Below are 27,789 nucleotides of genomic sequence, written 5' to 3' on the forward strand. Positions count from 1 at the left end.
AAAACGGAGAACTTTAGAAACGATGACGTAGTAGAGGCTCACGCTCGGCTCTATGATTGGGTGTCATCAGTCATGGCGTAGGCCTATATCTTTGCTAGCAGCTGTTGTACAAGTAAATTCTGCATTTTACAACGCTATAACTGCCTACATGCGCCGGAGTCAAGCTATTATTCGAGCGATCTGTGACAATTCCCGTGTGCAGCGGCGGCGTTGACCGTACATGGAGCGTCGGTTTGGGGTTAACCCAGAGCATGGTGGGCTAATTTTATCAATGAAGTTGTGTTTACACCGGTGCGCGCATGCCCAGTGTTGGCGAAAGGTCACGTGATCCGCGTTTTCAGTCGTTTTAATGTGGACGGAGATCAATTCTAATACGCAGCTAAAACGCTGGTGTGGACGGAGATCGTATTCGTTTTAATTATCCGTTTCTAAACTAAAACGCAGTAGTGTGGATGATTTACCAAAAAATTTGGTTTTCAGATTTACCAAAAAACTATCAGGATTTACTAAAGACTGCGTGTCAGCAAAAAATTGCGCTGAAAAGGCATGGACAAGGTTATTTTCGCGGCTGACCTTATTGCATATGCATTTGTTGGAGTTTCCCTTTCAGATGCAAAATTTATGGGAGGAGAGTATTTAAATGAATCAATCAAGGTGATTTACTAAGGTATGCGCTCATCAGTTAACTGGTATGTGCTCCATTATTTATCGCCCTTATTTATTTGATAAATATTATAAATCTATTATTTGCGTGTCGTCAGTAGATCAAGCGCAGATCTTTCCACTCCCATCGGCGCTATTTTGGAATTGCGCTCGCATGCTAATTTGCCCTGTTTAGTAAATCTGGCCCCATATTCGTAAGCACATAACACAAGACACTTCTCTTTATTGAACTATTCTAATACACAGAAACTTGTGTGATGCTGCTTTAGACTCTGACCCCAACCTCATCCCTCATCCCATAACCAGTCTTAACCCATTTTAACTTACAGTATCTCATCTAATGCTTTGATCATGTCCAGAGTTTTTAAACTCGGATGTTTATCCAACCCCTAGAGATTCTGACCAATTAGGTATTGTCTTTGGTTCAGGGTGTGACTATTTCTCCTCCTCTCACACAAATTACATGTTATCGGATTAGTCACATGGTCTCTTAAATTTCCAGCTCTAGCCGGGTATGATTTAGATATGAATTTTATGAGAGTACAATACATTTTACATGGATTTGATCCACACCATAATTCAAGAAATCATTCACACATAGTAAGCAAGACACACCTCCAATAAACCATTGAATAGTAACAATTGCATGAAGTATGTGTGATCTAAGCATAATAGTCACATATGTATATTGGTTTTAGACATGAAATAGAGTTTGCAGTTGATCAATGTTTGATTATAAGTCTGTCTAGCATTGTTTTGGATTGATCTGATGCATTTTGATATGTAAAGGCAGTCTCTGGAGATTTTAAAGAGGATTTCAGTCCTGCAAACTCAAAAAGAGGTCTCACAGGGATGTCTGCTTTAGGCCTCTGTCTTGGGAATCAACCCCCCTTTGGCGTTAACTCATGAGATTCAAGATGTGCCCTATCTGAACCCATTTGTCTTGGTTAAACTGCCTGAAAACGCTCTTCCTTTAGTTTGGGACCATCTCTTACAAGCATGCATTGCTTTAATCCTGCTTAGCTATGGAGTTTCTAGACTGGCTGACACCAAAATGACAGGATCTTCTGATTTGAGTGTTGACTCGGACTGACTGTGGAATTCTGCTTCTTGGTTAGTTTGAACGAGTCATTGCTGTCCGATTCACTCTCAGTTCTAGTCCTACACTGGATGCAAACAAGAGACGAGCAATAGCTTTATTCCAAAACCTATTTACAGGTTTCCCACTCTACTTTGTGACCAGTGAAGTTTTCCAGTCATTTGTGATCACTGGCAGTGTTGGGGAAAGTTACTTAGTTTTAAACATAGTGCATTACAATAAGCTAATGACCTAATTGCAATACTTAGTTACTTTTTATGGAAAGTAATGCATAATGTAAATTTTGCTCATCTGGACTGGGCTTACTTGCTTGTTTGTTTTTTAATAACTTATTGTTAAAAAATTTACTGTTTGAAAAAGTAACTGAGATATTTCCATGTAAATTTGTAAGTATTGCTTTACTTTTATAGTTAAAAAAGAAATCTGATTTGTAATGCGTTACCCCAACACTGATTACTGGGTAAGGATGTTTGATACTGTATATATATATATTTTTTTTCTCTGACTAATATTTTTTAATTTATTTTATAAAGTATTTCACTTTTAAAAAAAAAAAATCTATGACTAGAATTGTATCCTTTTTTCCATGAGTTTACAGGTCTGATATACTTCCATAAAATATGGTTGGGGAGAATTTTTTGGCCCTACTTATTTTGCTCAATATCAAAAAGTAATGAATAATGAGCTGATTTTATAGGTCGTAGCAAGGCAGCTCCCTAAATTCTGCAGTGCTAATTTGTCACCATACAATAACAATTATTCTATTTGGTCATTTTAGGTGGTGGAACTTATCTCATAACTGTTAAAACATAAAATAGTTACTCTGAATAGCTCAGAGAATGAGAGAGCGATGTGATGGAGATACACAGCGACTGAGGTGAGAGAGAAAACACTGCTCATTTGATGGCTCTGCTCTAATGAAGTGTGATGCCTGTGCCACACTGCGGGGCAAGGTGCGAGCGCGCCGGCTGCAAGAGAGGACCGGGAGCTGAGATGGAAATGGAAGGAATGATTGGGATGGAGGAGAGGGGTAGGAAAAATAACGGTAGAGAGTGGAGAGGCTCTAGGCAATTTGTGCCCAGAATTGCATGGAGATTGCCAACAGTATGAATAGTTAAAGGAAAGGTTTTGTGTCGAGGTGATTGAGGAGCCATAGGTGTCATATTTGTGGTTTCATGACTGATTTTGATTTCTAGTCTGTTCAGTTGTCAGAAAAGTGGACTGTCCAGAAGTGCTGTTTGATAACGGTAGACATCTCACTGTAATCCCCAAGATGTGACTGGCAGAAACAGGGCTGGGTAAACATTTTCCGATTAATCGCAAGTAGGGATGAGTCGCGATCTTCGAATAGTCGAACTGCGTTCGAAATTCGATCATAAAATTGCTTATTCGAATATCGTTATATTTTCGCGCAATTCCAATGTGACATAATTGACGGCGCGCATATACTGTCACAGATCGCGCAGCGGGGTATTTTCCTGTCAGGGACACAAGGCGTCACTAACATGAATGAAACCCCCTCCTGCGCGATCTAGGATACCAGTGTTTTATAGTGTAAACAAACAACAGAAGAAGAGCATTGTCGTCACGTGACCGTTAACTCTGCGCCCAACAGAGGTGGGTAGTAGACTAACCTTTACTGTCTCTGGTAGTAACCGTCTATGGTAGTAACAAAGTAATCTACATTTACTTCACTACGTTGGGCGACGTTCCTCTCGTTACTTTATTTTAATGCAAACATGTTGTTAAATGCGTAGTTTATTCCAAGCGCGCTGTGTCTTTTTTATGGGCATGAGCGATGCTCCATTCACAAATGAATCACTCTTTTGAGTCGATTCTGTTCAAAGACTTCATCAAACAAGTTGGCAGATCTGTCTAAATCGGTTCGCGAATCAGTTTGAATGATCTGTTCAGTTCCTCGCGCACTGAATCGTCTGAAGCGCTTTCAATTCACACTCGACACGGAGTCGTAGCAGGAAGATTTAAGAACATCAAGAGCGTTGGATGAAGTGGCCGTGGACCTACAGTTTAGTCTAGTGAAAGCAAATCTGCAAATGCATCATATTTTTGCCAGCGATGAAGATCTAGTTGAACATCTTCGTATGATGTCTGTGAATGAATGATTCCACAGGACGATACATTCTAGTTCATTTCATTCAGGTAATACATTTTACAACCAAACAGATTATTACTCGACGATAGCACTACAAGTATGATGACATTATCAGTTTTTTGGACAATACATTCATTTATAGGCTACATTAAATAAGCTACCATTGTCCACAGTTTATGAAATGAACACCCGCCATCCCGCGGTAATGTGTGTGTGTGTGTGTATTGCGCAGTGGCATCACACGAATAGTTTTGATTGAAACTAATTTGTTTAAAAAGTAGGCTTTTGCAGTAACAAGGCAGGTTTGCATAAAATCATTATGACATTATTTTTTTTTATCTAACGAGCATCTGGTTTGGCGATGCAAAAACGGACTGTCCTGCTTATTGTTTTTTTCTATATATTTAACTACTGGTATGTTAAAAAAACCCCGACGAAAACATGTTAATTGTTCAAATAATAAACAGTTTGTTTGATGACAAATCGCTAAAGATGAAATTGGCCTCCCTTTCTGTCATTGTGAGTGTGCGTTTTTTTTTTTTTTCGATTTTCGAACGATAATCGACTTTTGCTCCTCGATTTTCGAATGTCATTTGGCAGAAATTCACATCCCTAATCGCAAGCTTTCTTTGAGTAAGCGATCTCAATGTTGATTCATAAAAATGATTTCAACAATCACATTTGCAATCGTGCTGATATTCAGGAAAAACAAGCTTGTGATATTGCTCAACTATGTTTTTAAATATGAAAACAAGAACTCATACTGGGGCATTTTTTGTACCCATATCTTAAATTTTGGTAGCATTTTGCACCAAATGAGTAAACGACCATTGATTTTTGACCAGCTATTCACGAACCAGCACCCTAACCAAAGCACTGTATTACTATGACAGATGTCTGATAGCAAAGCACAGAACACAAGGGTATTCAAACAAAGTTTATTCACAATATATCCACTATCAAGTCTACATTAGAGGATTGAGAGTTGATGCATGCACTGAAGTCAGTCTTCTTCTAAACTAATCATCTCAGCCTGCCCACTGTCTCCAAGCAGGGCCAACAACCTCCTATAGCCATTCCTAAAACAGTAAGAGAGATTTTTTTTTAAGTAGGAAAAAAGGAAACGGGGATGGATAGCACTGGTTTTAGCATTAGGTTTCTTCTCAGTTCTCAGCTGACATGTAGGTTACTTTTGCCATACCTTAGTGAGGTATTCTTTCCCAGACCTCTCTTGCACTCTGTCTTTCTAAGGCTCAGTGACAGAAAGGGAATAAGAGCCGTCACTGTGGAGGGGTGAAGGACGGCTAAAACTTCGAAAACATTATACACCTGCTGGTCGTATACGCCTTCATTCTCTTCCATGAAAGCCCTGGGAAAGAAAAAAGAAAAGAAAAGGTAAGTCAGAGTGAGAGAACAGTCTCTAAAGCAGCATTGAGTAGTGTGGCTGCCTTACCGTAGAATAGTAGTGATGTGTTCACATGGTTGCTCTCCTACTGCAGCGGTGCACCTCTCAACAATAAGCTGCGTGATCTCTGTGCTCAGCCGCTTTACTGAGAGAAACAACAGGGATCTGATTAAATGAAAACAATGAAATATACTCCATTTTCATTTTTAGCAGCAGTTAGGAGGTCTTTTTGAAAGATGATCTCTCTAATTAATGAGTTACAATGCTTAAGCGATGTCTCACTGCTTGCTCGTTTTATTAAAATTGTGGTAAAATAAGGTGAGGGCAATTTTTGTGCTCTTTCCCCTTGAATTTAGGCTTTTATTCACATATATAAATTTGATCAGAGAACATAGAAGCTCAACCGAACTTGCTCGACAAACCTCATTGGTTCTTGCGGAAGTTCAAGCGTGCTGCGTTACACACGAGAATGAACCTAACTGTCACGTGTCAAGCTAACATGCTTGAGCTTCGGTTTACCATAACTGATGTGTAGCTGATCAATGTTTATATGTGAACAAAAGCCTAAATTCAATCTGCTCATCATATAAAGCGAGTCTTTTCAGAAAATTTGGACTAAACCGCTAAATTCATACGGATTAGTTTTACGATCTCTTTATGAACTTTTTGAAGCGTCAAATTGGTAGTTGCGTAGCTGTCAATGGAGGGACAGAAAGCTCTCAGATTTCATTAAAAATATTTACATTTGTGTTCCAAAGATGAACGAAAGTAGCCTGGCAAGCCAGACCTACATCAAGATGTTAGGTCTGAGAACTCACAATTGGCATACCTCAATCCGAGGGGCGGGATAATCGGTTGTCTTTCAATATCCCTCGGCACGCAATAGGATAGGGCTACAACCAACCAGAGCAACGAACGGCTGTGGCTGAGTGAGTCCCATGCGTTTTTCCACCAGTGAACCAGCTAGGTGGTATATTAAACTTTTGCCGTATCCGGTCGTCAAAACTCTGAACACATCTTCCTTTTTTAGGAATGACTTAAGTGACGTTCTCTTAACTCCAAGTCATCCAGAGTCGCAGGCAAAGCCGATTCAAAAGACCGCTGTTCGCCAGCACCATCTTCTTTGTTTTCAAGCAGAGGGAAATCACCTATGGAAATCACGCGGAACCGTCATAACTCTGCCGTCATTATGTTAAGCCCGCCCACCAACTCTACACGATCTGATTGGCCGGACCAGTTTTTGTTTTTTCCAGCTCAAAAGTCTATGGAGAGTTGCTAGACCACACTTTGCTGCAAAATAATTTTTGCTGCCGCTAGGGTGCGTCTAGATTTCTAGGCTGGAACGAAAGTCTTAAGTGTTAGAAACAACATGAGGGTGAGTAAATGATGACAGAATTAAAATTTTTGGGTGAACTAACCCTGAACTGTTTTCAACATTGATGTTAAGAAATGTTTCTTGAGCACTTAATCAGCATATTAGAATGATTTCTGAAGGATCATGTGACACGGAAGTAGGGATGCACCGAAATTTCGGCAGCTGAAAATTATCAGTCGAAAATTTAATTTTCGGTTATTGGTCGAAAGAGAAAAACAGCCCAAAAAAAACGAGCCGAAAATATATGCCGCCCCACTCAGTGTTCAGGGCTCAAGTTTTACTCTCACTCTAGCCATTGTCACTGCGTGTTGTGACGCTCTGCTCAATATTCCTCTCTATGCACGTTCACTAGGCTCAGTTGCTCACGGCCCATGCGAACACTCCTCATGTACCAAACCGGTATTAAATAACGATAACAGATTAACTATATAATTTTTCAATTACTTTCAGAGCAATTTTTTTAAGCTGAACAAAAAAACATTAACAGACAATGACTAAAAACAAAATGGTGTAGTTATGTTGACTGAACAGGACTCCAGCACATGTGAATAAACTATGGTTCTTGGTGTCAACGGGCCTTTATATGTTTTTTCCTGCCAACCTTGTGGCTCATTGACCAGCATCAGTGAGCGTAGCACCAAAGGAAGGGGTATCTTGAGTAAGGAAGGATCTCGGTCACTGTTCCTTTTCAGGAGCTCCAACAGGAAAGAGAGAACGGCAGCGAGTCGAGGGGGAGGAGCGACACCTTTAAACTGGAGGAAGTTTTCTCTGCAGAGACAGACAGAACATTTTATTCATTCTAACAGTTATTCCTGAAAGGTTGGACTTCTCCTTTTATACTCAAGACTATCTGAGAAGCTACATAGGATTTACTTATTGTTGTTTCATTAGGTATAAATATGAAATCAACAGAGAAAAGACTTCTACTTCAGCACGTGCAGAATGCTCCTTCTGAGTCTTTCCCCCTGCTGGGTGGCTGTTGATTCGCAGGCTGCCAGCAGGACAGGATGATTGACCACCGCTCCAGTAGAGGGCGTGGCTGGGAGGAAGCGGCTCAGGTACTGGGAAATGACACTGTGCAGCTGCTGCTTTAGGTACGCCCCCTGAGAATGGGACACACTCACTGCCATGGACAAACCCTGAAGATGCAGATAAAATCTTAGTTATGACAAAGTTAGGGAATTCACACATTTTTTTCTACAATCCTGAAATCAACAATGACCTTTGGATATAGAGAAAGAGTTTCAGCAGTCTAAACACAGGGATTGGATTTGCACAGTATGTGAAGGAGGTGTGTTAACCTGCAGGAACAGAGGCAGACTGTCTTTGAGGGCCGACAGCATTTGGGTGTGCACGCCACTGTCCTGCTGGAGGAGAGCGTGGGGCAGTAAGAGCACATCTACAATGCGAAAGAGCAATTGCTGGGCTTTGGAGGTGGCCAACAGCTGACTCCAATGCTTAACCAAGCAGCCTGAAAAATGCACAAAACCACCATAAACTTGTAGTAAACAAACATGAAGTGCTGTTCGCAACCCGTTTTACTTCAGTAATAAGATTCATTTACCATTGAAAAAAATGACATTTAACAAGAAGAGATAGAGTACACTGTGTAAAAGGGCACAGACCTACGGTCCAGTATGCCAGCTGTAGACCCTCTCGGCTCTTGTTCAGCAGGTAAGGCTTGATGTATTTGAGGATGTCTCCCACATACTCCAGTGCTCGAGACACCATTGAAGAACGCTCAGAGAGGATCTGGAGCTCACAGTATGATCGACCTACAGCCTAGTAAAGCACAAATGCACAGTGTTGGCAATACAGTATGGCTTATATATTAGAGCATCTGGTTTGAGTGTGTGTACCTTGATGAACACAGCCATTGCAGGTTTGGGATCTTTGATAGCACCAGGATGTAGGCCTGCTCTCTGCAGCACAGACTCAACTTCTGGAAGTCGTAGGACCTGTCTAGTTAACTCGGCCAGCTGTTCATCCAGACTTCTGCCTGTACACACGATACCACAGCTGCTCGCTCTGACACCCAAATCATATTAAGAATACCGGTTCGCTACCATTTGTGAGTGACTTGAGGTTGAAGGGTTAATTCACACAAAAATTTAATTCGTCATATTTATTACTCGCGCCATTCATTTTTTTTGGGTCAATTTGATCGCAGTATATTGTGACTAACTTTAGGCCCAAGATTGTCAACAAAAAGTATCTGCGACTCACTGATCGTTTTACAAGTGTTCCTAACATCCTGGTATTTAAGGGCGGCTCAAATTGCTCTTGTTGTGTGCCATACAGTCCAGTAGGAAATCCATCTTTTACATCAGGAGAACCGCTACCGGACTGAAGAAAATACTGTATGTACACACCACAATGGTTCATTCTTATTACTATGAATTGGAAAAAGTCATCGTATCATCGCAGCTGCTGTTAGATGCTCTGGTTCCCATAGAAACAGTGTCCTGAGACGCACAGATCTGCGCATTGGCTGGATCTGAAATATATGCTGTTTATTCACTATGTGGGTGTAAAAAACATTTATGTGAACACTCATGTAAGGTTTTGTTGCTGAATTAAAACATGCTATTTAAATGTGATGAGATAGGAATTGGTCTTGCATGCTCAAAATACCTGCCTCTAGGTATTGCAAATATGTCGGCTGACTTTCTTTGAAAGGGACTTTGACTGAAGAGTTAAGTGCAGGATAGCCACAATTTTACTGTTAAAGTGTATTATACATCAACATGTATAATTTATTTTACATGTTTTTATCAAAACCAAAACCAGAAAGTCATAAAGGTTTAGAATGACATGACGTTGAGTAAATATGACAATTAAAATTTTTACACGAGTTATCTCTTTAACCACATGCCATACCATGCCCGGAATGACTTGATAAGATCTTTGTACCTGCTCTTGTATCTGGGGCATCTTGGCTTTTATGGAGGTACTGTTGTAGAACACAGCGGATCCAGGAACGCACGCATAAAGCCTGGGCCGAACCTGAGCCTGGCCCAGAGCTGACCCAACTGACCATCTCTCTGTGAGAGAGAAGAAGAGTTGAGCTCACTCTCACAGTAGAGCCAGTCTAACTACATACAGGAAGAAAGAGTAAATGGAGAAAAGACACTCACCCATTTTGCAGCAGATGATTTAGATAGTGGGTTACCAGCAGGGGGTGAAGCATCTCATCCCAGCCGAAGCTCTGCATAATGGACTGGATGGGGTGGGGTTGTAGGTTTTGAGGGGCAGAGCCAGGCATGTCTAATCCCAAAAGTGTGAAGCCTAATAACATAAAATACTATTAGCTTTTACACATTCATTCCCACATTTCTACCCCTAAAAAAGAGCTGTACTTCTCGAACAAGAAAGACCCCCCCCCCTCCCAAAAAAAACATCACACTGATGAGTTGTTGTGGATGTGTGCATCAGAACAGCTGCACATGCATACAATTCCCTTCTATTCAGCTCTTTTAGAGCATAGCCCACAGAGAAAAGGCAGCCATGCAAAGAGAGCCCCTGAGAGAACAAGAGTTCATTTTCTCCGTTTCCCTGACCTGCTGCGGCGTCCGCGAGCTGTGGCGGGGGGGTCTGGGAAAGCCTCATGCTGCACAGGAAGGGGAAGAAGTGGGACCAGAGTGCAGCTGCCACCGCTTGGTGGCGCTCTTTAGCCACGCTGGGGAGAAGAGCCCAACCGGGAGAGTCTACGGAGTGAGACGGCTGGCCACAGTGCTGGTGAACTCTCCTAAAAAGAGAAACAGATTAATGCCAAGCGCACACTTCAAGACATGCAGTTTCTTGGCTGTAGTGTCGGTGAGCCCTTTGTGCAACTATTTCCTCCAGAAACAACAAAATGGGGAAGAAAAAAATTAGGTATTGAAAACATTGAATAATGATTTATAATGAATTGATAGCGGCTATATACATTATAAACATTCCAAATACTCTACCATTCAAATGCCTGGGGTCGGTAGGATTTTTTATGTTTCTGAAAGAAGGTTCTTAAGCTCACCAAGGCTGCATTTAGTTGATAAAAATATATTGTGAAATATTAACCCAATTTAAATTAATGGTTATATATTTTAAAATGTAATGTATTCCTCTTATGGAAAAGCTGAATTTGCAGTGTGTGTGTGTGTATGTTCACTACTCACTACTCCTGATGTGTGTGCACTAACTTTGAAGGGTTAAATGCAGAGGACAAATTCCGAGTATGGTTTGTCATACTTGGCCTTCACATGTGACTTTCACTTTTTTATTTATTATATAATTATTTAAAATACTATTACACATTATACAAATATATTATGTAAAAATATATATTAGTCAGAATACTTTGCTACTTTTGAATGGCTAATATGCTTTTGGAGTTCTTGACCTCCTTGGTTTCAAACACCAAACTTCTTACAAAAATTCTTGATGACATGTCAACAAACAACATGGAAAAAGGGTTTGCAACAGCTTTTAAGTTACAAAGAAGAAGAGGAGCTTAAAAATAAAAAGAAATGAGATATGAGATGATAATATGATGCGAGTAGCAGTTTGATGTTTTGTCTTATTGCCATTCCCATTTCCCCCCCATAATCAGGACAGTGCACACACTTGACGACTGGTCGGACAGATTTGAATCAAGTTTGAAATTTATAGTAGTGTCATTAACTTTTTTTGCAGACTAAAAACAAGCATTAAGAGCTTGAAAATAATTGCCCCGCTCTTCTTAAATTCAGTCAACCTCACAAAAGTTCTTCTGTTTTATTCCCCCATCTCATCTTTCCAGATTCATCCTTATTACAGCCTTCTTACATTTGACTGCTGCCTTTCTCACTGTCTGTATTATCTCCGTCCCCCCTGCCCTCTCTTTCTCTGCGAAATTCTCCTCATCTCTCTGGACAGAGGGATTAGACGGTGTGCGCTGGTGTGGGGCAAGTGGTTCCTCCGTGGCCTGGCGGTAGCTGTGAGGTTGGGTCTGAATGGGAGGCTGAGAGCACGAGTCTGGCTCTGCAGCGGCTGGCATTAGCTCAGATAAGCAGCTGAAGGGGCTGTAATCTCATTTAGACTGGAGATGATCCTCCTGTCCTGTCATTCTCAGCGATGAAAGTGAGAGTGCCAGGAAAGGGCCGGGGTGAGCGTCACGTGTGCGCGCACATGCACACACCTTTGCGCCTTCCAGCAAGGTTGCATCTAATCCACGGAGAGCTGAGACAATCGATTAGAGAGTGAATTCATTAGCTTCGTTAACGCGGCGGAATGGGCCTTTCACACCCATCAACCCTCATTGTACAAGACATTGTCAGAGACCCCACTTAATCCCCTCACCGAAGCGTCTTACACGCACACACCCCATACCATCTGAACACTCGTTTAATCTCTCCCTGGACTGCAGCACAGATTTTGAACACACACCTCTGGAACATACACACAGACTTACACGATCATGCCGGGCACCCTCGTGTAAACTGACACACGGAATCACACACTCAGATAAGCATCATGAGCACGCCATCTGACACAGCGCGTAAGCTCTGATATCTCGGTATCGCTCAACACACACCCCATGTTGATGGAGGACCACGTCCTTCACTGTGACATTAAGCAAAAGTACTTATTTCTGACCATGCATATGTTATAGTATCAGCTAATATGCCTTTCAAAATAGTAAGTAGGTATACTAGAGAGGGGTGGGGATGGACCCCATGAAATTAGAATCAAAGTTTTGTGGCTTTTAATCTATGTCTATAAGCTTTGAGGCTAATTTATATGCTAGTGTTCTACCTAAAGCAGATGAAAACATTTAGCTTTCCATTTCAATAGTAAATACGCCAACACAAGCTCCCCCTGTAGTCAATAATTTTCTCCCTTAAAACTCATCTTTGATCACCAAAATGACATTTAAAAAAAAAAAATCCTTTGAAAAAATTTTTTTTAAATATAACTTTACACTCTAGCATCATTTAATATACGCGGTCTCATGAATATTCAAATTAGCCCCGCCTCCACTCACTCCAGCTCAGAGATCCACTATCTCAACTTACTGAGGTAAACGCTGCACAATGGTATCGCTCTTTACAGTGTCGGACATAACGGTAATTAATATGATTAGCCTTTTGCTTGACTCCCTTATCAACCAGCTAATAATGTGTTGCTAATGTTACATAAACCATGTTCCCGTTCGTTCACCATCTCAGAGTCAGACAGCTGCCTTCTAACAATCAGTATCCTTAGAAATGCTTTGAACAACTCAGAACGTCAGTGGAGAAAGGCATACATTTCATCATAACATCATCGTAATATACATCATACACACTATATTGCTAAATCTACCCGATTTTTCGTATCAACAGAAAAATATACCAGGATAACCCGGCTTCTTCAGAGCGGTTATAGTTAATGATACGCTACAGCCCACTGGCACATACGTGATTGGTTCCAAGGTAGTTTGTGACGTTAGAAACACCAGCGGTCTCAAACCGTGTTTTTGAAACTGTCTTTAGATCACTGCAGTTTTAAAGATAAAAATACTCAACATTGGTGTGACTTATTAATTTGCACATGGTTTGCCATATTAAAAACAGCACATAGACATTAAAAACTTGATTTTCACAACAGGGGGACTTTAAACAGTACTTTCTTAGGTAAGTACACTGTAAGTAGACGTACTTTAAAATAAAGCGCAACCGAAATTCCAGTAAGGCTCTAGAGTCTAGAGAACATTTCTTATTATTATCAGTTGAAAACAGTTCTGCTGCTTAATATTTGTATGCATTTTTTCAGGATTCTTTGATGAATAGAAAGAAGATTTCTTTGAACATTACAAATGGCTTTACTCTTTTCTATCATTTCTTATTTATATAATGCATCATTACTAATTTCTTTCTTTTGAATGGTAGTATATATATATATATATATATACCCACACATATTGTGTGAAAAAAATAGAAAGTGTGATATACATATTTTTTTTATTAAATAATTGGTATTTATGTTATCATGTACAAAAACCAAAAGAAATTATTTAAATATGAACTGATATATTATTAATAAAAAAACAAAACAAAAACAAAAAAAAAACATTTTTCCAACTTTCTCTGAAAACCCTTGTGCAAATGTACTCCTAAACATTGACAAAAATCATTTCAAATGGGTCTGGCCCACTAATACCAACTGCAACTGACTAGCAAGTAGCAAATCACAGTTCATGGCTGTGATGTAACTTAACTCTATTTTAAGGCAAGTAAAAACTGGTTTGGGTTCTTAAATGAGTTTGACAAACAGCCCCAGCTGCGTTGAACAGAAACAGAGAAAAACAGAGATAATGCTCACCACCTCCCTTCTTGGCCTCAGTGTCACCACACTCTCTGTTTTCCTGAGGGGAGATGGGGAGCACGGTTGAAAGCGCAGTGGGAAGGAACCAGATTAATCGATTGGCTAGAACTCGATTAGTCATTTGGCAAAGGCGCCACCGTGCTGCAGGGGTCACCATTGCGATCTCACTGCCCACACACACAGAGGATCGTGGCAGGGAATGCAATGAGGAGAATTAGAGCGTGACTAGAGCCTGGCCTGTGTTATCTGCGTGAATCATCCGTCAGTTACAGTCTGCCTTACATCGCCCTGTAGCCGCATGCTGGCTAATTCACGTAAGGCTTGCACATGCCACCTCCAACTTAACAGCCGTAATGAAGACAAGGTTTAATTTACCAGACCACATAATAACACATTAATTGTGTCAGTGAAAACGCATTAATAAAAGCGATACAACAGTACCACAGTGAAATTAAGAGTAATTTGTAAGGACACGTTGAAGAGCGCCCCGTCCCTTTAAACTGGGTCAGTGGGATCTTAGTGCCACTGCCAACGTGAGCCCGTTTGGGAAAAAAAGTTTTACCGCCCATTAATGTGCAAATGAGTTGCCCCCCACCCTGAGACCCTGCCTCAGAATTGTGGGAATTAGCTGTGTTAAAGTGATTCAGAGTTAGATTCTTTACCTTGGAGGACTGTGTGTGTGCACGCTCTCAAACACGGACACCTTACTTGATCGCACCCTAGCCACCTCTGACAGTGTTAGCCGTGTAAGGCACACCGATGTCCCTGCCATGAACTCGTCCCTCCCTTCAGCTCTGCCCACACTCGGCCGTCTCCATCCAGGACCGGACCCATGGGCTGAAACTCAACACAGCTCTCTTCCAGCACCTATACGGGCTGACCTGGGTGCCGCAGGCCCCTAGAGATGCTTACAGGGGCTCTGTTCACAATGGATAAGCTTATCTCCACACTGCGTTGTAACTACTGCACAATCAAGCCATTGTCAACATACAAGGGATGCAAGGGAGAGATTTGAGCTGCGCGGGGGCCAGGGTGCCATATGTATAAGCTTCTGGGATCACTGTGTGTTTGTGTGTTCGAGGAACTGCCATATCTTTACATGTGTGTACTCTCACCGTAATTGCGCCAGCACCGTCTGCAGGAAGCCCAAAGCGGAGCTGAGCTCTGACTGGCGGCAGGCGGGCAGCAGCAGTCCAAAGCCCTCGTTCAGAAGCCTCTCCTCTGACAGCGTAAGATTAGAACTCGTCTCGAACACCTCGCTCACCCCCTCTAGGTACGAGCTAAGTGGCGTCCAGAGAGCTAGCTTGCGAGAAGGCTCGGTGGTCTTCAGGTAGAACTCACGGGCCGCTTGGCTAAAGTAGGCAGCCAACTGCTCCGCCAACGCGCCAGCATCCAGTCCCTTCTCCAAATACAGCAGCACGAGAGCCAGCTGGCCTCTCCACTGCAGCGCACGCAGGGCCGGGGGAGTGGAGTCGGCGGGCAGCATAGCGAGTAAGTCGCACGCTCGGCTGGCGACGTCCTCCAACTCTGCACACTGCGCCAAGACCAGGAAGAGCAGCAGGAAGTGCAGCAGGCCAGTGTCAGAGAGCTCCATCATCCGCCTCTGGTGGAACTTTGAGTAGAGTCTGTGGACACGCGAGACAGACACATTCATGATGTGGAATAAAAACTGCTAATACGATATTTATAATTATCTTACAAAAAAAAGTTCAAGGCCATTGGAGGCAGATCTGAATGTTAGATTGCAGTTGATTGTAAGAAAGAGGTGGGGTTTAAGCAGACAAAATGGTTTGAGAAGTCTGGCATACAGAAGTCTGTTGTTTCACCAGAAGATTGAGTTATGACAATTTGATTAAGCATTATGAGGTCAATGAATGGATGAATCGTTTACAAAAAGACTTTTACGTTTGCAATGCACAAAAATGGGTGTAAAATATCAATGAATGTAACATAGTATAGTCACACAATAGTCACACAGTGGGCTATCTTTATAGTTTTTCCCTAAATTATATTATCAAAATAACAAAATTATTTCCCGTGGTAATTCCAGATTTTCCAGAATTGCCAGAATTTGAATACTAGACTTTCAAAGTTGCCCCAGACTTTCAGGACTTCACTTTTGTGAAATATATATTGCGATATGTAGTTGGCTATACTTTGCCCTAATGTAAATCAATGTCTACAATACAAAATTGTCCTTATGGACTCAATATTTAATCCATTCCAATTATATTTCTAGCACACAAATGCTGTTATACATATAAAAAGCTGTGAAACAGGTGTTGGGGTCTATCAGGATCAAACATTATAACGACACTTTCACTCTAACCTAAGCACTCAACTCATCGCTAACCTCCTACAGACGTTCAGTTATCCTGGAGAGCTGTGTGCCTGTGAGCAGTGTGTGCAAGTTTGCTTCTTTGTGTGTGTGTGTGTGAGAGAGAGAGAGAGAGTGTGTGTTGTTTGATCCTCCGGGCACCACGGTGAAATGCCTTTAAAAGACCATGTTAAATGTCAGAAACACTCAGGCACACAGTGGTAGCTGCACTGTCGTGTGTGGCTCAATTTGCTGCAGCACAGGAGGAGAAATCAATATTGAACCCCTCCACTCCCCCCTTCTTTCTACTGTTGACTGTTTGGCCCAAACAGAACCCTGCAGGTTCCATAACAAACACACTGCACTACAAGCAGGCCTTTGAGCATCCGTTTAATGTTTGGACAAAAACACATCACGCAAGGCTGCGGGGAGTCGGGCCACATCACGGCTACACATAGACGCCGAGCAAGAAAGTGTGGTGCAAGCTTTTAGAGACTGACCCGAGACAGAGAATGAGCCAAAGATGAACGGAAGGCTGTCGAGATATTGTTTGCGTTTTTCGCCTGTCTGTCTGGTTGTTTGTTTGTTTATCACGGACAGCTTTTTTTTGCGCCTGCCACGAGCAGATGCTGCTCATTCCCAGAGTACGAGCTTGAACGCGCTCCCTGCCGATCTCATTAATGCACCATGCGCCGTGCCTCCCACCGAGTGCTCCAAGCCCGAGTGCCATCAGCACACAGCCCACACCTCCCCGTGTGGCATGTGTGTTTGTGTGTGTGGGGAGGAGGAGGTGGTCCTGAACCAGCCAAGTCAGCCCCCGCCACGCCATTGCTGGAAGCCGAATGCCAGCGTTAAGGTGAATTAACTGCTATGCTCCTTAGCTAATTAGCCTTCGCGGTTGCAGCACGGCTGAGCACGGTCCGGACAGTAAATTCATTATCCACATTTTGTTCGTTTCAGTGTCTCACCAGAGCCACACCAGGCAAAACGGACGCAGAGGTGACGAGATCTAAACTTTGAAAATAGTCCCAAGGCACATTCTCACCTGCCCTTGATCTGTCTCCAGGGGGCCCCGCCAGCATGTTCTTGGCTCAGGTGAAGGGCCAGAATACGCAGAAAGATATGGAAGGAGTTGGTTGAGCGGTAGAGCTGCGTGTGAGAGCTGGAGCCGACAGAAGCAGGGCTACAGCAGCTCTTAGCCTGCAGCAACAGACAGAGGGGAGTCCTGCTGATACTGCCCAGCCCCGACACACCTAACCAAGGCACAGTGAAAGAGCCGTTCTGCGTGCACATGAAAAGAGAAGAGAGAGTTCTGAATTAAGACCCCAATATACTCCCGGTGAAGTTAATTTTCATTAACAGAGATAAAAATAAGTTTGAAATACGTGCCCAGCAATATACTATTAGCGAACATCGCAAAGCAGCCCACACTGCTGAAAACGGCGTTTAGATGAATATGTACATTTCTGTTGATTGCTTTCCTCTCAATAACAAAATAAACACAACAAAAATGACAACAGTGAGAAAACAGCAGTTAAGAAAGCATCTGAACATAGCAATGTGGACATGTTTGCACATGCTCTGCAATTCGGCACTGAAGTCAAGTTACGGCATGCTTATTCATATACCACTTTATACAATAGATTGCTTAAAATCAAGAAGCTTTACAGTATTAAACATGAAAAAACAGTGTCACTGTCTCTTTCAATTAGAATGACAACTTCAATTTCAAGTATAAAGCAGCTCTCCAGTGTATTTTTTTTAACCTTTTTTTATCTCGAAGGAATGAACCGGAGATGATTTCCATGTCAAAGGAGGCGGGGCCACAGAGCCACACCAACGTATAACTTCATCGCCATAGACTAATAGTAGTTCGAAAGGGTTTACTAGCCAGAGCAAACTTGTCTGGAAAGTTTGCTTTGGCAAGCTGTTTCACACCCCTGAAACAAACCAGATTGGCCTGATTTTGTTCTAAAATCACATCAGTTTGTTCTTCAATTGCACTTGAAGTATATTGGGGCCTTTATAAGTAGTATTGAAGGGTCTCTTATATGCTGATCTAATCGAAGCATTAAAGTCTATATCAAATGTTCTTCAATATATTGAATATATTCTTCAAGCCCATTACTCTGCAAAATCTGATTCAGCATGGATATCAAAAGTATAATAAATTAATATAATATAATATAATAAATTAATATAATATTTTTATATATTATTTGTTATGTTATTTTAATTACATTATTATTAATGTTATTATTTTCACACAAAAAAATTTACTCTTCTGACTTCTGGATCTCAATGAATGCCATGTTACTGAAATATTATTTAAATGTGAATGTGATTTTGCAGTAATGAGTAATATAATAATATTATATAATATAAAATAATACATTTAAAATTATGAAAACTTTATTACCATTTCCATTTATATTTCATTTTAAACTAACTTAACTTATTATTATTTTCAGATTTAAATAGAGAAAAATGTTGAAAAAATTGGATGTCACTATACATCATGCTTCAAATAACTGAAATAATGAATGTGATCTTGCAGAAATGACTCACTAGATTTTTGCTGTAATATTCCCAGAGCGTCGTGACAGCACTGACGTTTGGGCCCCACATTAAGCTGAGGCTGAGGCAGCAATGGACCACCATTCGTATCTGCTCTTCCTGTGCAGCTTTCTGAAATGTGACCACATTGACATTTACCTTCAGAAGACATGTGTGCACAGTACAAACAATATCTACTGTAATGCTACACATAAACATCAGACAAGATAAACAAGCATATTAACCAAATAAACACATAATACACAGGAATATGCAACATTATTGTAATCACCTTTGGATCACAGCTAGACTTCAGCAGCCCGATCACAAAACTCCAATTATCCTCAAGTTGTTTCTGAAACAACAAACCATTATATTGTTCATCTAAAATTAATAACATCTCACCATGTGATACTAGTTAGTGTTGATCTACCTCCTGTTGAAGAGTGCCATTCCGGTTGTGCATCCCAATCTGGGCCAGGTGTGTGAGTAGCCACCAGGAGAAGCCCTCAGGGTCTTTACAGTGCATGGGGAGCCCTGGGTCACGGTCTCCTGGAGGCGTCCCCTTCAGAACCGTCTGCAGCAGGGCATTTACATAACTCCAAAAAGACTGGAATGAAAAGTAAAAATAGAATTAAGAATCATACGAAACTACCATCTATGCAGAGATTGTGTATGTGCTAACCTGAGTGTGCATGCTTTTGCTCCTGTGCTCCAGTAAATGCATGAGTAGAATCCATAATTCTTTTGTGCAGAGGCAGTGATAGTGATGAGTGTTCAGAGTCTCTGTTGGTCTCACCTAGAGAGAGACTAAAAGATTCTACCTCCTAAACTTAACACAACAATATTTGTTATTGTTAAAAAACAAACCTTATTATATTTGTTCATGGCCAGACCAATGAGATCACAGAGCAGGTTGTTGACCTGGTCCTCAAACAGACTGATGTTCGTGAGCGTCTCGCCTGTCAAATTCACGAACTGGTGCGCGTAAACTACCTGACCTTTCAAAATCATCAAGACCCAACACTCATTAATATGACAGTCCCAAATTCAGGGTCACAAGTGTGATTTACAATCTCATCCCATTTTCAGCTATTGCAACATACCCATCATCCTTTGCTCCAACAGGTGCAAGATCTCCAGAACAGACCAGATGATGTCCAGGTGCAGATGCAATAATTGCCAAGATGGAGGAAAGAGCTGTAAAGTGGGTGACACAGTTACCGGTAGTTTATTTCCCTTATCCCACTTTCTTTTGCTACTATGGTAAGTAATATGATAAAATATAATTGTTGCAGATCTAAACTGAACCAACATAGTGTGTATCGTATTCATTTTAAAGCACTTTGTATTTGGCCAGTGGCCTTCCAAAAGTCCACCAAAGTAGGCCAAAAGCGTGAATATGAAGCATTAAGAAAGAGATATTGTAATTGCAAAAATGCTGATGAAGTTCTGGTTAATTTCTGATTACGTTTCCATGAAATTCTTTTAAATTTTCTCTTTTAACAAAACAATCATTGCCATCACAGGAATAAATTATATTTTAAAATACATTTAAATAGAAAAGTTAAACTGTAATACAATATTGCTGTTTTATTGTATTTTTGATCTAATAAATGCAGTCTTCTTGAGCATAAGAGCCTTTTTCTTTTAAAAACATGAAAAAAATATTGCCAACTCCAAACTTTTGAAGGGTAGTTTATGTATAGGAAAATATTGCTTATTATTACCGGTATGATGTACTGTTATATTTGTTCATATAAGCAAAAATTATAAAATGTCACTCTTCCTGTATTGATTTAACATTCATTTAGTGACAAACAGTGTTTTGATTATTTTATTAATTAAAAAAAAAAAAAATGCATTTAACTGCTTTTGCATTTTACTGCATTTTTAATCAAATTGACAACAATGGCTGTTCAGTCAAATGATGGTTTCTCTGAAAAATACCATCAAAAGGTTGAAAGGTATAATTTGACATTAACTATATTGCACAGCTCTACTTGCTATTTCATGACACACATGTTCTGCAGTACCTTCCCCTGATGCTGAATTGTAAAAGCACTCTGGACATTGGCTGGCAGATTTTTGATCCGTCCAATAAGCAGTGTGATACTGAAGAGCTCCTCCACCAAGACTGAGGGCAGTTGAGCCTCCGTGTCTTTAAAGGGGTGAACAGGACCTTCATCTAGGGATTGTGAGGGCTCCAAGAACCTGGAGATCAAAACACAATGTGAAACCCATTTCTGATATTATTACGCTTGTACTACCAAGCCACAGCACATTTTTTTACACTGACAGAGCAAAACCATTGAGCTCTCTAAGGCTACGTCTACATTAATCCAGATACATTTGAAAACGGCGGGTTTTTTTTTTTAAATCGCTCTCCATGCATCCATACTAGCATTTTCAAACGTTTTCCAAAAGTTTCGCATCCACACCGAAACGTCTAGAACGCCAACTTCAGCATACTGCGCATGCGTAAACCCTCACAAAAGCTCATTGAGATGATACAGATAGAAAAATTATCGCGCAATTCTTCTGACAGGATAATTTTCTTTAGCAAAATATCTCACCATTTACTGATGCGTCCAGGTCGCACTCAGTCACCATATGTTTGGTCTAAAACGCAACTGCTCTCATGTATTGCCGCAGGACAGAAAATGCGCGTACATTTTCTGTCATATTTGCAGGACTGTGATGTGAAGTGTGCAAAGTAACATATTTTAGCAACTGTGTGAAAGTGAATAGCACATAACAGGCACAATACCAGTATTAACAAATATCTACGGGTTCAATGTGCGTCACATGACCAAACTTACAGAATCGTTTTTGAATACCTCCGTTTTGACAACGCAAAAACTGTGTTTTCACATTTATCCACTTTGGAAAGCGTTTTCAAAAAGCTTTGTTTTCATTAATAAAAACGCCGTCTCAGTGTGGCCGGAAGGCTAAAACAGAGAGCAAAAGATGCATTTTCAAACGAAAACGTATTAGTGAGGACAAGGCCTAAAATGTGTACCTGTAAATGAAGACCTTGATATAGCTGAGGAACAGCACACACTCCTGTCTGAGTTCCTCTGCCTCATAATGAAGACTGCTTGCCTGACCTAAAAAGGGTCAAAATATACTTATTCATATTTCAAAGGCAAAAGTATTGTCAGAATGCAGCACATTTTCTGTCTCCAGATGCTTACCGAAATCATGCGAGCTGGACTGCACCAGCGTCTCCAGTTTTAATACCTTTTGTCTGAAAGGAAAGACAGATTGTCAAATTAGCAGACTTCCTGTTTCAGCAGACAACATGGCAATCCTCCAGAGCCAACACACCTGCACTCCTACCTGAACAAGCCAAACAGAAGTTTGGTAGATTCTACCAGCGCTGTTTCCGTCACCCATGGGAAGTCAAAAATATCAACCGTGTCCCCCTCAAAATCCGCAGGAGCTGGATCGAGCTTTAACAACAACCTAATCATGGAAAAATAGGATATGAGTGTAATATACAGGTTGACACAGATAATATCATCATTATAACATCTGGACTAAGTACGTACCTCTTTAGGGCTCCTCTGCTGATGTAGCCATTTGATGACAGTCGTCCTGTCTCTTCTCTACCTGGTTCATAAGCACAGGTGAAGCAGGGAGGCTGACTGGGAGCAGATTCACCATAATGATCCAGAGCAGACGGGGACACAGGTGGGGTGAGGGACTGTGAGAATTCACTCTCCATGTCAACAGGGTGGAACAGACCACTGGGAAGAGTGTTGAATAGAGACAATGAAAATAATGTCCTACTCCTTGCAAAAAAGCCACTTTTAACAACAAATTAGACCGAGTAATGTAACCAAACAACCATTTAATAAAACTAATAAACCAAAAATGCCAGGCTGTAAGACAACCTTGAACCAGAAAAGAGCAGCAAATAACTGAGGCTGCTTTAAGTTGTTATTTTCAGCAGTGAACACTTATCTTTCGAACCGCTAAATTGCCAGCAATCGACCTGGAAATTGTGTCAATAGAAAGAGAAACCAGTTCTTTTTAACAGCCACAACTATATCAGTCATTTCAAATATAACAACTTCTGTAATAACACTTACTTCAACACTGTTGACAACAACTACGTCTATGAACGACCTTCTTCCCAGTGTATCAATGCTCTCCCGCGCTACAGTCACACCAACACTGCGCATGCGCACGGACGTGTCGGCCATCCAAGCCTCTCTTTGATTGGCCAGAAGTTCTCGGGGGCGTGTTTAGGAACTGTAATAAAATTACAGCATTGAGAATCTTGAGAAGTTTTTGTGCGCGCGCTTGTCATTGTTAGTAAGAAAGCGTATTAAAGAACGCGGAACAAATACAACGACAAATATATTGACATTACATGCAGGAAATGTGTTATAAAATCACAGCTCGCACTGGCAGTAAATAAATAGGAGAGGCAATTTTGAATCGTCGCGTGCGTGATCCATTCATATCTATTTTAAGTGCCTTGGTCTGCCCCACATTACTCCAATCTAATTAAAAATCAGTTTATCACTGTTAAGTAAAACTGGACCCAGGGTTATCCTGATTTCCATATGCAGATCTATCTTCGCCGGCTGCAGCTTTGGCCATCACTATGCATGCATACATTTAAAAGCATCCTTCCAGTCCCCGCATCTGAATGCAGATATCTCGATTTGATAATCTTTTATTCGACGCTCAGGTCTTATCGGCTAGTTTTACATACGGATGTAACGGTAGCCTATGTCTAGATGGTTTGGTAAAAGCAACATATGTTGTCCGACATTTTATCCATTAGACAGACCTACGACAAAAAAAAAAACACTATTAAACACCCCTTCGTTTTATCCTAATTGTTGCGTCTTGCCGTACGTACGTGGATTTGTGCAGCTCACGGACAAAACAGAAGGTAAGAAAACAAAGTCATGTTGACTCTAACCATTTTCGCTGACCGAGAGGGAGGAGAAGAGCTCTCACTATAACGCTCTCCGGATGTGATTTTGTCATGTGTCTAAAAACAGGACACTGAAATGGATGTCATTTGTATTATTTTCATATTTTAAATACACTCTTGCATGCATGCATAGACGAAAGAAAGAAATATAAAGAGAAAATGTGTCTTAAAACCTAGCAAGCCCCCCAGCATTGAAAATGCAGATTTTCAGACAGTCAAAATGTTCAAGATACTTCCATTTTGTAGCAATTTCTTTTAGTAAAGTGATTAGGTTATCCTACTGGCTGCCGCCGTCTGTCTCAATCTATTAACTCTGAATAATTTACGTCCTTAATTTGTGAATGAAATGATGTTCCTGTGTAATCAGAGCACGAGGATGTGTCAGGCAATATGCTGATTAGCGTGCAGAAGCTCACTGTATTTGTAAAGATGAGATGAGATACTCTTTATATGTTGGAACATATAGGTTGACAGATGTATATTTAGGGGCCAAGCACCGAAGGTGCGGAGGCACCTATTGTATCTGTTCAGATTCTTTTTATTATTATTCTTCCTTCTTCTTCCGACTGGGCGTCTATGGCAGCCCATAGAACCGTTTGCGGGAAAGTTATGAAATTTGGCACACAGATAGAGGACAGTCTGAACTCTCACCATAGCAATTTTGGAGTCTCTAAATCAATCCCACTAGCGCCACCAACTGTCCAAAGATTCACTCATGTTTATGCTAATAACTTTAGAACCGTAAGGGCTGGAAACAAAATTATTTTTTCCTCTGATTCCTTAGCTCAAGCCGATTCGATTGAAAAAAATTCCGCCATTTTGAATTCTCCGAAAAACCTACTTGTTCGAACTCCTCCTAGACGGTTTGTACGATTTGCACCAAAATTGCACCAGATCATCTTCAGGCAGTGCTGACAAAAAGTTATGGAATTCAAGTTGATTCGTCAAACTGTTCTCGATAAACGCACAAACTAATTTTACGTAGCGCTTGCGAAAACAGACGTAAGGCCAGAGAAAGTCTAATATGGGGAGAACTGAGAACTCCCACTCACATTAAACTTCCGGGTTCTGAACTGTTGCAGTTCCACTCTGGGTCCATATGAGGGCGCTCACAGGCGGAGTGCAGAATGAATGGAGGTCTATGGAGCAATACCCCTAAAAATCCACTTTTCTCAGGATATAATTTTTTTGTCTAGTAATTCGAATGTTGTATTCGAAAGAAGATGCAAAGAAATTACACATTGCTGGGTGTTAGATTTTTTAGAGTCACTTATTTGCTTTAAAAAGTCTTTTAAAATGTCAATGACGTCATACACATCGTACGACCAGAGACCTGCTTTACGGCAATCCTTCAGTCACTCACTTTGGTGCTACGCGCATAGACAGACGAGAGAAGCCGCGAAATTTAAAAATACTACTGTTATTGTGTCACGAAATGTAGTTTTAATAGTTTTTCAGTCGACAATGTAGTTGTTGAAAGCTCAAATATGTGGTTTATTTATAAAGATAGCGCTTATTTAAAAATTTGATCTGACGTTTGTGATATCCAAGCCTTTACCGGGGTCTCAGCGCTCTGCACCCCGCCTGGAACAGCCTTTACTCGGTTAGTGCTTCTGACGTTTGTGGTTAAACATGACATATAATTGGTCTTGTGTATATCTAACGGGCGATCTTTGGTCTCATTAATCTTGTTCGCTGGCAAATCGTTTTGGCTGACGGCAAAGTGAAGTTTCGTAACTTTATATTGTGGCTATTTTAACGTTGTATCTTGCTGTGTCTGAATAGTCTGAATCTTGTATAACTCTTCTTATACCTTTTAGGCTACTTATACTGTTAAAATGTCTCTTACTGATCAATAAAACTGAAAAATAGACAGGGTTGTGTCATTTTTTTTATATAGCCTATATTTTATATAGCCTTTTCATTACTATTTTATTTGCTGTACTGTTTGTTTGTTTATTTTATTGACTAAACTATTTACTATTACTTGCACTGCACTGTAGTTGTACCATATCGTATTACCATAGATAAAGGATCCATCAGTTATCTTTGTTATTGCTAAAATCGGGTCAATCACAGAAAATGCTTTTTCCACAATAAGAAAACTATCGCAGCAAGGTTCCAAAGCGGCCAATAGGGCGTCTATGTATTTATTATGTCTATGCTTTTGCGTTCTGCACTTTCTTTTCTCTCGAGGCATCACTACACAACTGACACAGGTAAATACATGTGTGGTCCCGCTTCGGATGCCACGATGCCATCAAGCTGTATCTCTGGTCGTAATCAGTCCTTCACTGACCAATCAGCGTCCATTAGCAGAATGCTAGCGTGTTATGGGCAACAACAACTCAACCTGTAAGAAATCGAAAGGACATAAGTACTCGTTCATTCAACTTTCGACCTATAACCCATGTTGGACTTGCAAAACCTACATTCAAATCTAAGATTTTTCAATGACAATCGGGTGAAAAAGACAAATTTAGCCGTTTAGCCCCATAGACTCCCATTCATTTTGCACTCGGACTATTGCCCCCAGTGGAACCCCCTTGCTGATATCCAATTTTCCCAGATCGGCCATTTTGGCTGTCGGCCATTTTGAATTATGTGCTAAAATGCTGTATTTTCTGAACGCATGAACGAATTGTTACGAAACTCGGTATGGGTCATCAGTACAATGCCTTGAAGGAGCCTGAGAAGTTTCGAAACAGCGCCACCTAGTGGTAACTAGTGATAGGCGATACTGCAAATTTCTGTATCGATCTGATACCAAGTAAATACAGGGCCAGTATCGCCGTTATCGATACCGATACTTTTTCATTTTAAAAGCATGCATTTGAACTTGTATGCACTTTCCTGTGTGTCATGATTTATGAGGTGAATGCATCATTAATATGCTAAATCTGAACACTTTTTCATGACTAGGCCTAAATATTTTGTGATTTGTGCTCTCAACTCCCCTTTAATTAGTCAGTGACTTTTACAAAACTACCCTAATTATAGTACTAGCCTACTAGTACTAGCCTACTGTTCCAAAGTTTGGGGTCTGTAAGATTTTTATTTCTCTTAGTAAAAACTGTAATATTACAATTTAACAATTTAACATAGGCTATCTGTTTTCTATGCCATAGTAAACTGTAATTTATTCATGTGATCAAAGGTGAATTTTCGGCATCATTACTCATGATGATAATTCATTTTAATATGCTGATTTGCTGCTCAGGAAACATTTCTTATTATTATCAATGTTGAAAACAGTTTCATATTTTATTGGAAACCATGATACATTTTTTGCAGAATAATTTGATGAACAAAGTTGAAAGAACAGCATTTATATGAAGTAGATTTTTTTTAACTGTGTAAAACCCTTGACTGTCACTTTTGATCAATTTAATGCATCGATCCTTGTTGAATAAAAATATAAATTTCATAAAAAAGATCTTACTGACGTCAACATTTTAAACCGTTATGTACAGTTTTGGTTTGTTTATTGCGAAATAACTCCCGATTGTTTCTCTGTCATCTAAGCAAGGCTTCGTTTCCCAAACGCACTGGGCCTGTGAGCTCAGCGACGCACCAGCATCGAACGCTCTCTGTGATTGATTGGTTTCGTCTTGTATACAGATGACTAGGAAAAAAGGTTCTATCCTACACAATTACCCGCTAACATTCGCTTATTTTTCCACTTAGAAGCTCATTTTACGCACTGAATTGCTTGCTAAATTAATAAAAAATTACTGGTAAAAAAATACACATTTGGATCGATATTTTTATGTGAGGATCGATTCTTTTCGAGACCACGTCAGTATCGAAGTATCGATACTTCAGGATCGATCCGCCCATCACTAGTGGTAACATTATTTTTTCAAATGCTTGTAACTCTGGGTGTGGTTGACTTATTTTCACGGGAGTCATCTCGTTGAGTTCCTGAATCCTTGCCGAGTCCACAGATATCAAACATGCTAGGTTTCGTCTTACGGT

General features: G+C 40.6%; 1 protein-coding gene across 1 annotated transcript; it reads right to left on the reverse strand.

Moving 5' to 3' along the window:
• Positions 1 to 4,837: 4,837 nt before the first annotated feature.
• mms22l (MMS22-like, DNA repair protein) lies at positions 4,838 to 23,078 on the reverse strand. Its single transcript, XM_056258486.1, has 25 exons — positions 22,952 to 23,078; positions 22,409 to 22,606; positions 22,197 to 22,322; positions 22,052 to 22,104; positions 21,877 to 21,964; positions 20,891 to 21,068; positions 19,961 to 20,054; positions 19,725 to 19,855; positions 19,540 to 19,653; positions 19,288 to 19,464; positions 19,147 to 19,209; positions 18,867 to 18,986; positions 17,344 to 17,579; positions 15,097 to 15,606; positions 10,216 to 10,403; positions 9,793 to 9,943; positions 9,569 to 9,699; positions 8,515 to 8,654; positions 8,281 to 8,437; positions 7,957 to 8,126; positions 7,583 to 7,794; positions 7,257 to 7,423; positions 5,329 to 5,425; positions 5,077 to 5,244; positions 4,838 to 4,954 (listed from the first exon to the last, which is right to left on the reverse strand). Exons 2-25 carry the CDS (start codon positions 22,582 to 22,584, stop codon positions 4,879 to 4,881), a joined length of 3,723 nt encoding a protein of 1,240 aa, XP_056114461.1. The 5' UTR covers positions 22,585 to 22,606; positions 22,952 to 23,078; the 3' UTR covers positions 4,838 to 4,878.
• Between the last annotated feature and the right edge of the window lie 4,711 nt (positions 23,079 to 27,789).

Source organism: Rhinichthys klamathensis, unplaced genomic scaffold (assembly GCF_029890125.1).
Source record: "Rhinichthys klamathensis goyatoka isolate OS25496 unplaced genomic scaffold, OSU_Roscu_1.1 h1tg000152l_1, whole genome shotgun sequence".
Classification (NCBI taxonomy): Eukaryota; Metazoa; Chordata; class Actinopteri; order Cypriniformes; family Leuciscidae; genus Rhinichthys; species Rhinichthys klamathensis.

Coding starts and splice junctions, on each gene's coding strand:
- mms22l (XM_056258486.1), bottom strand. CDS start 22,584: ATGGAGAGTGAATTCTCACAGTCCCTCACCCCACCTGTGTCCCCGTCT. Junction 21,069..21,876: donor ATCAAGGTCTTCATTTACAG/GTACACATTTTA, acceptor TTTGATCTCCAG/GTTCTTGGAGCCCTCACAAT. Junction 8,655..9,568: donor TGCCCCAGATACAAGAGCAG/GTACAAAGATCT, acceptor TCGTGTGTACAG/GCAGAAGTCTGGATGAACAG.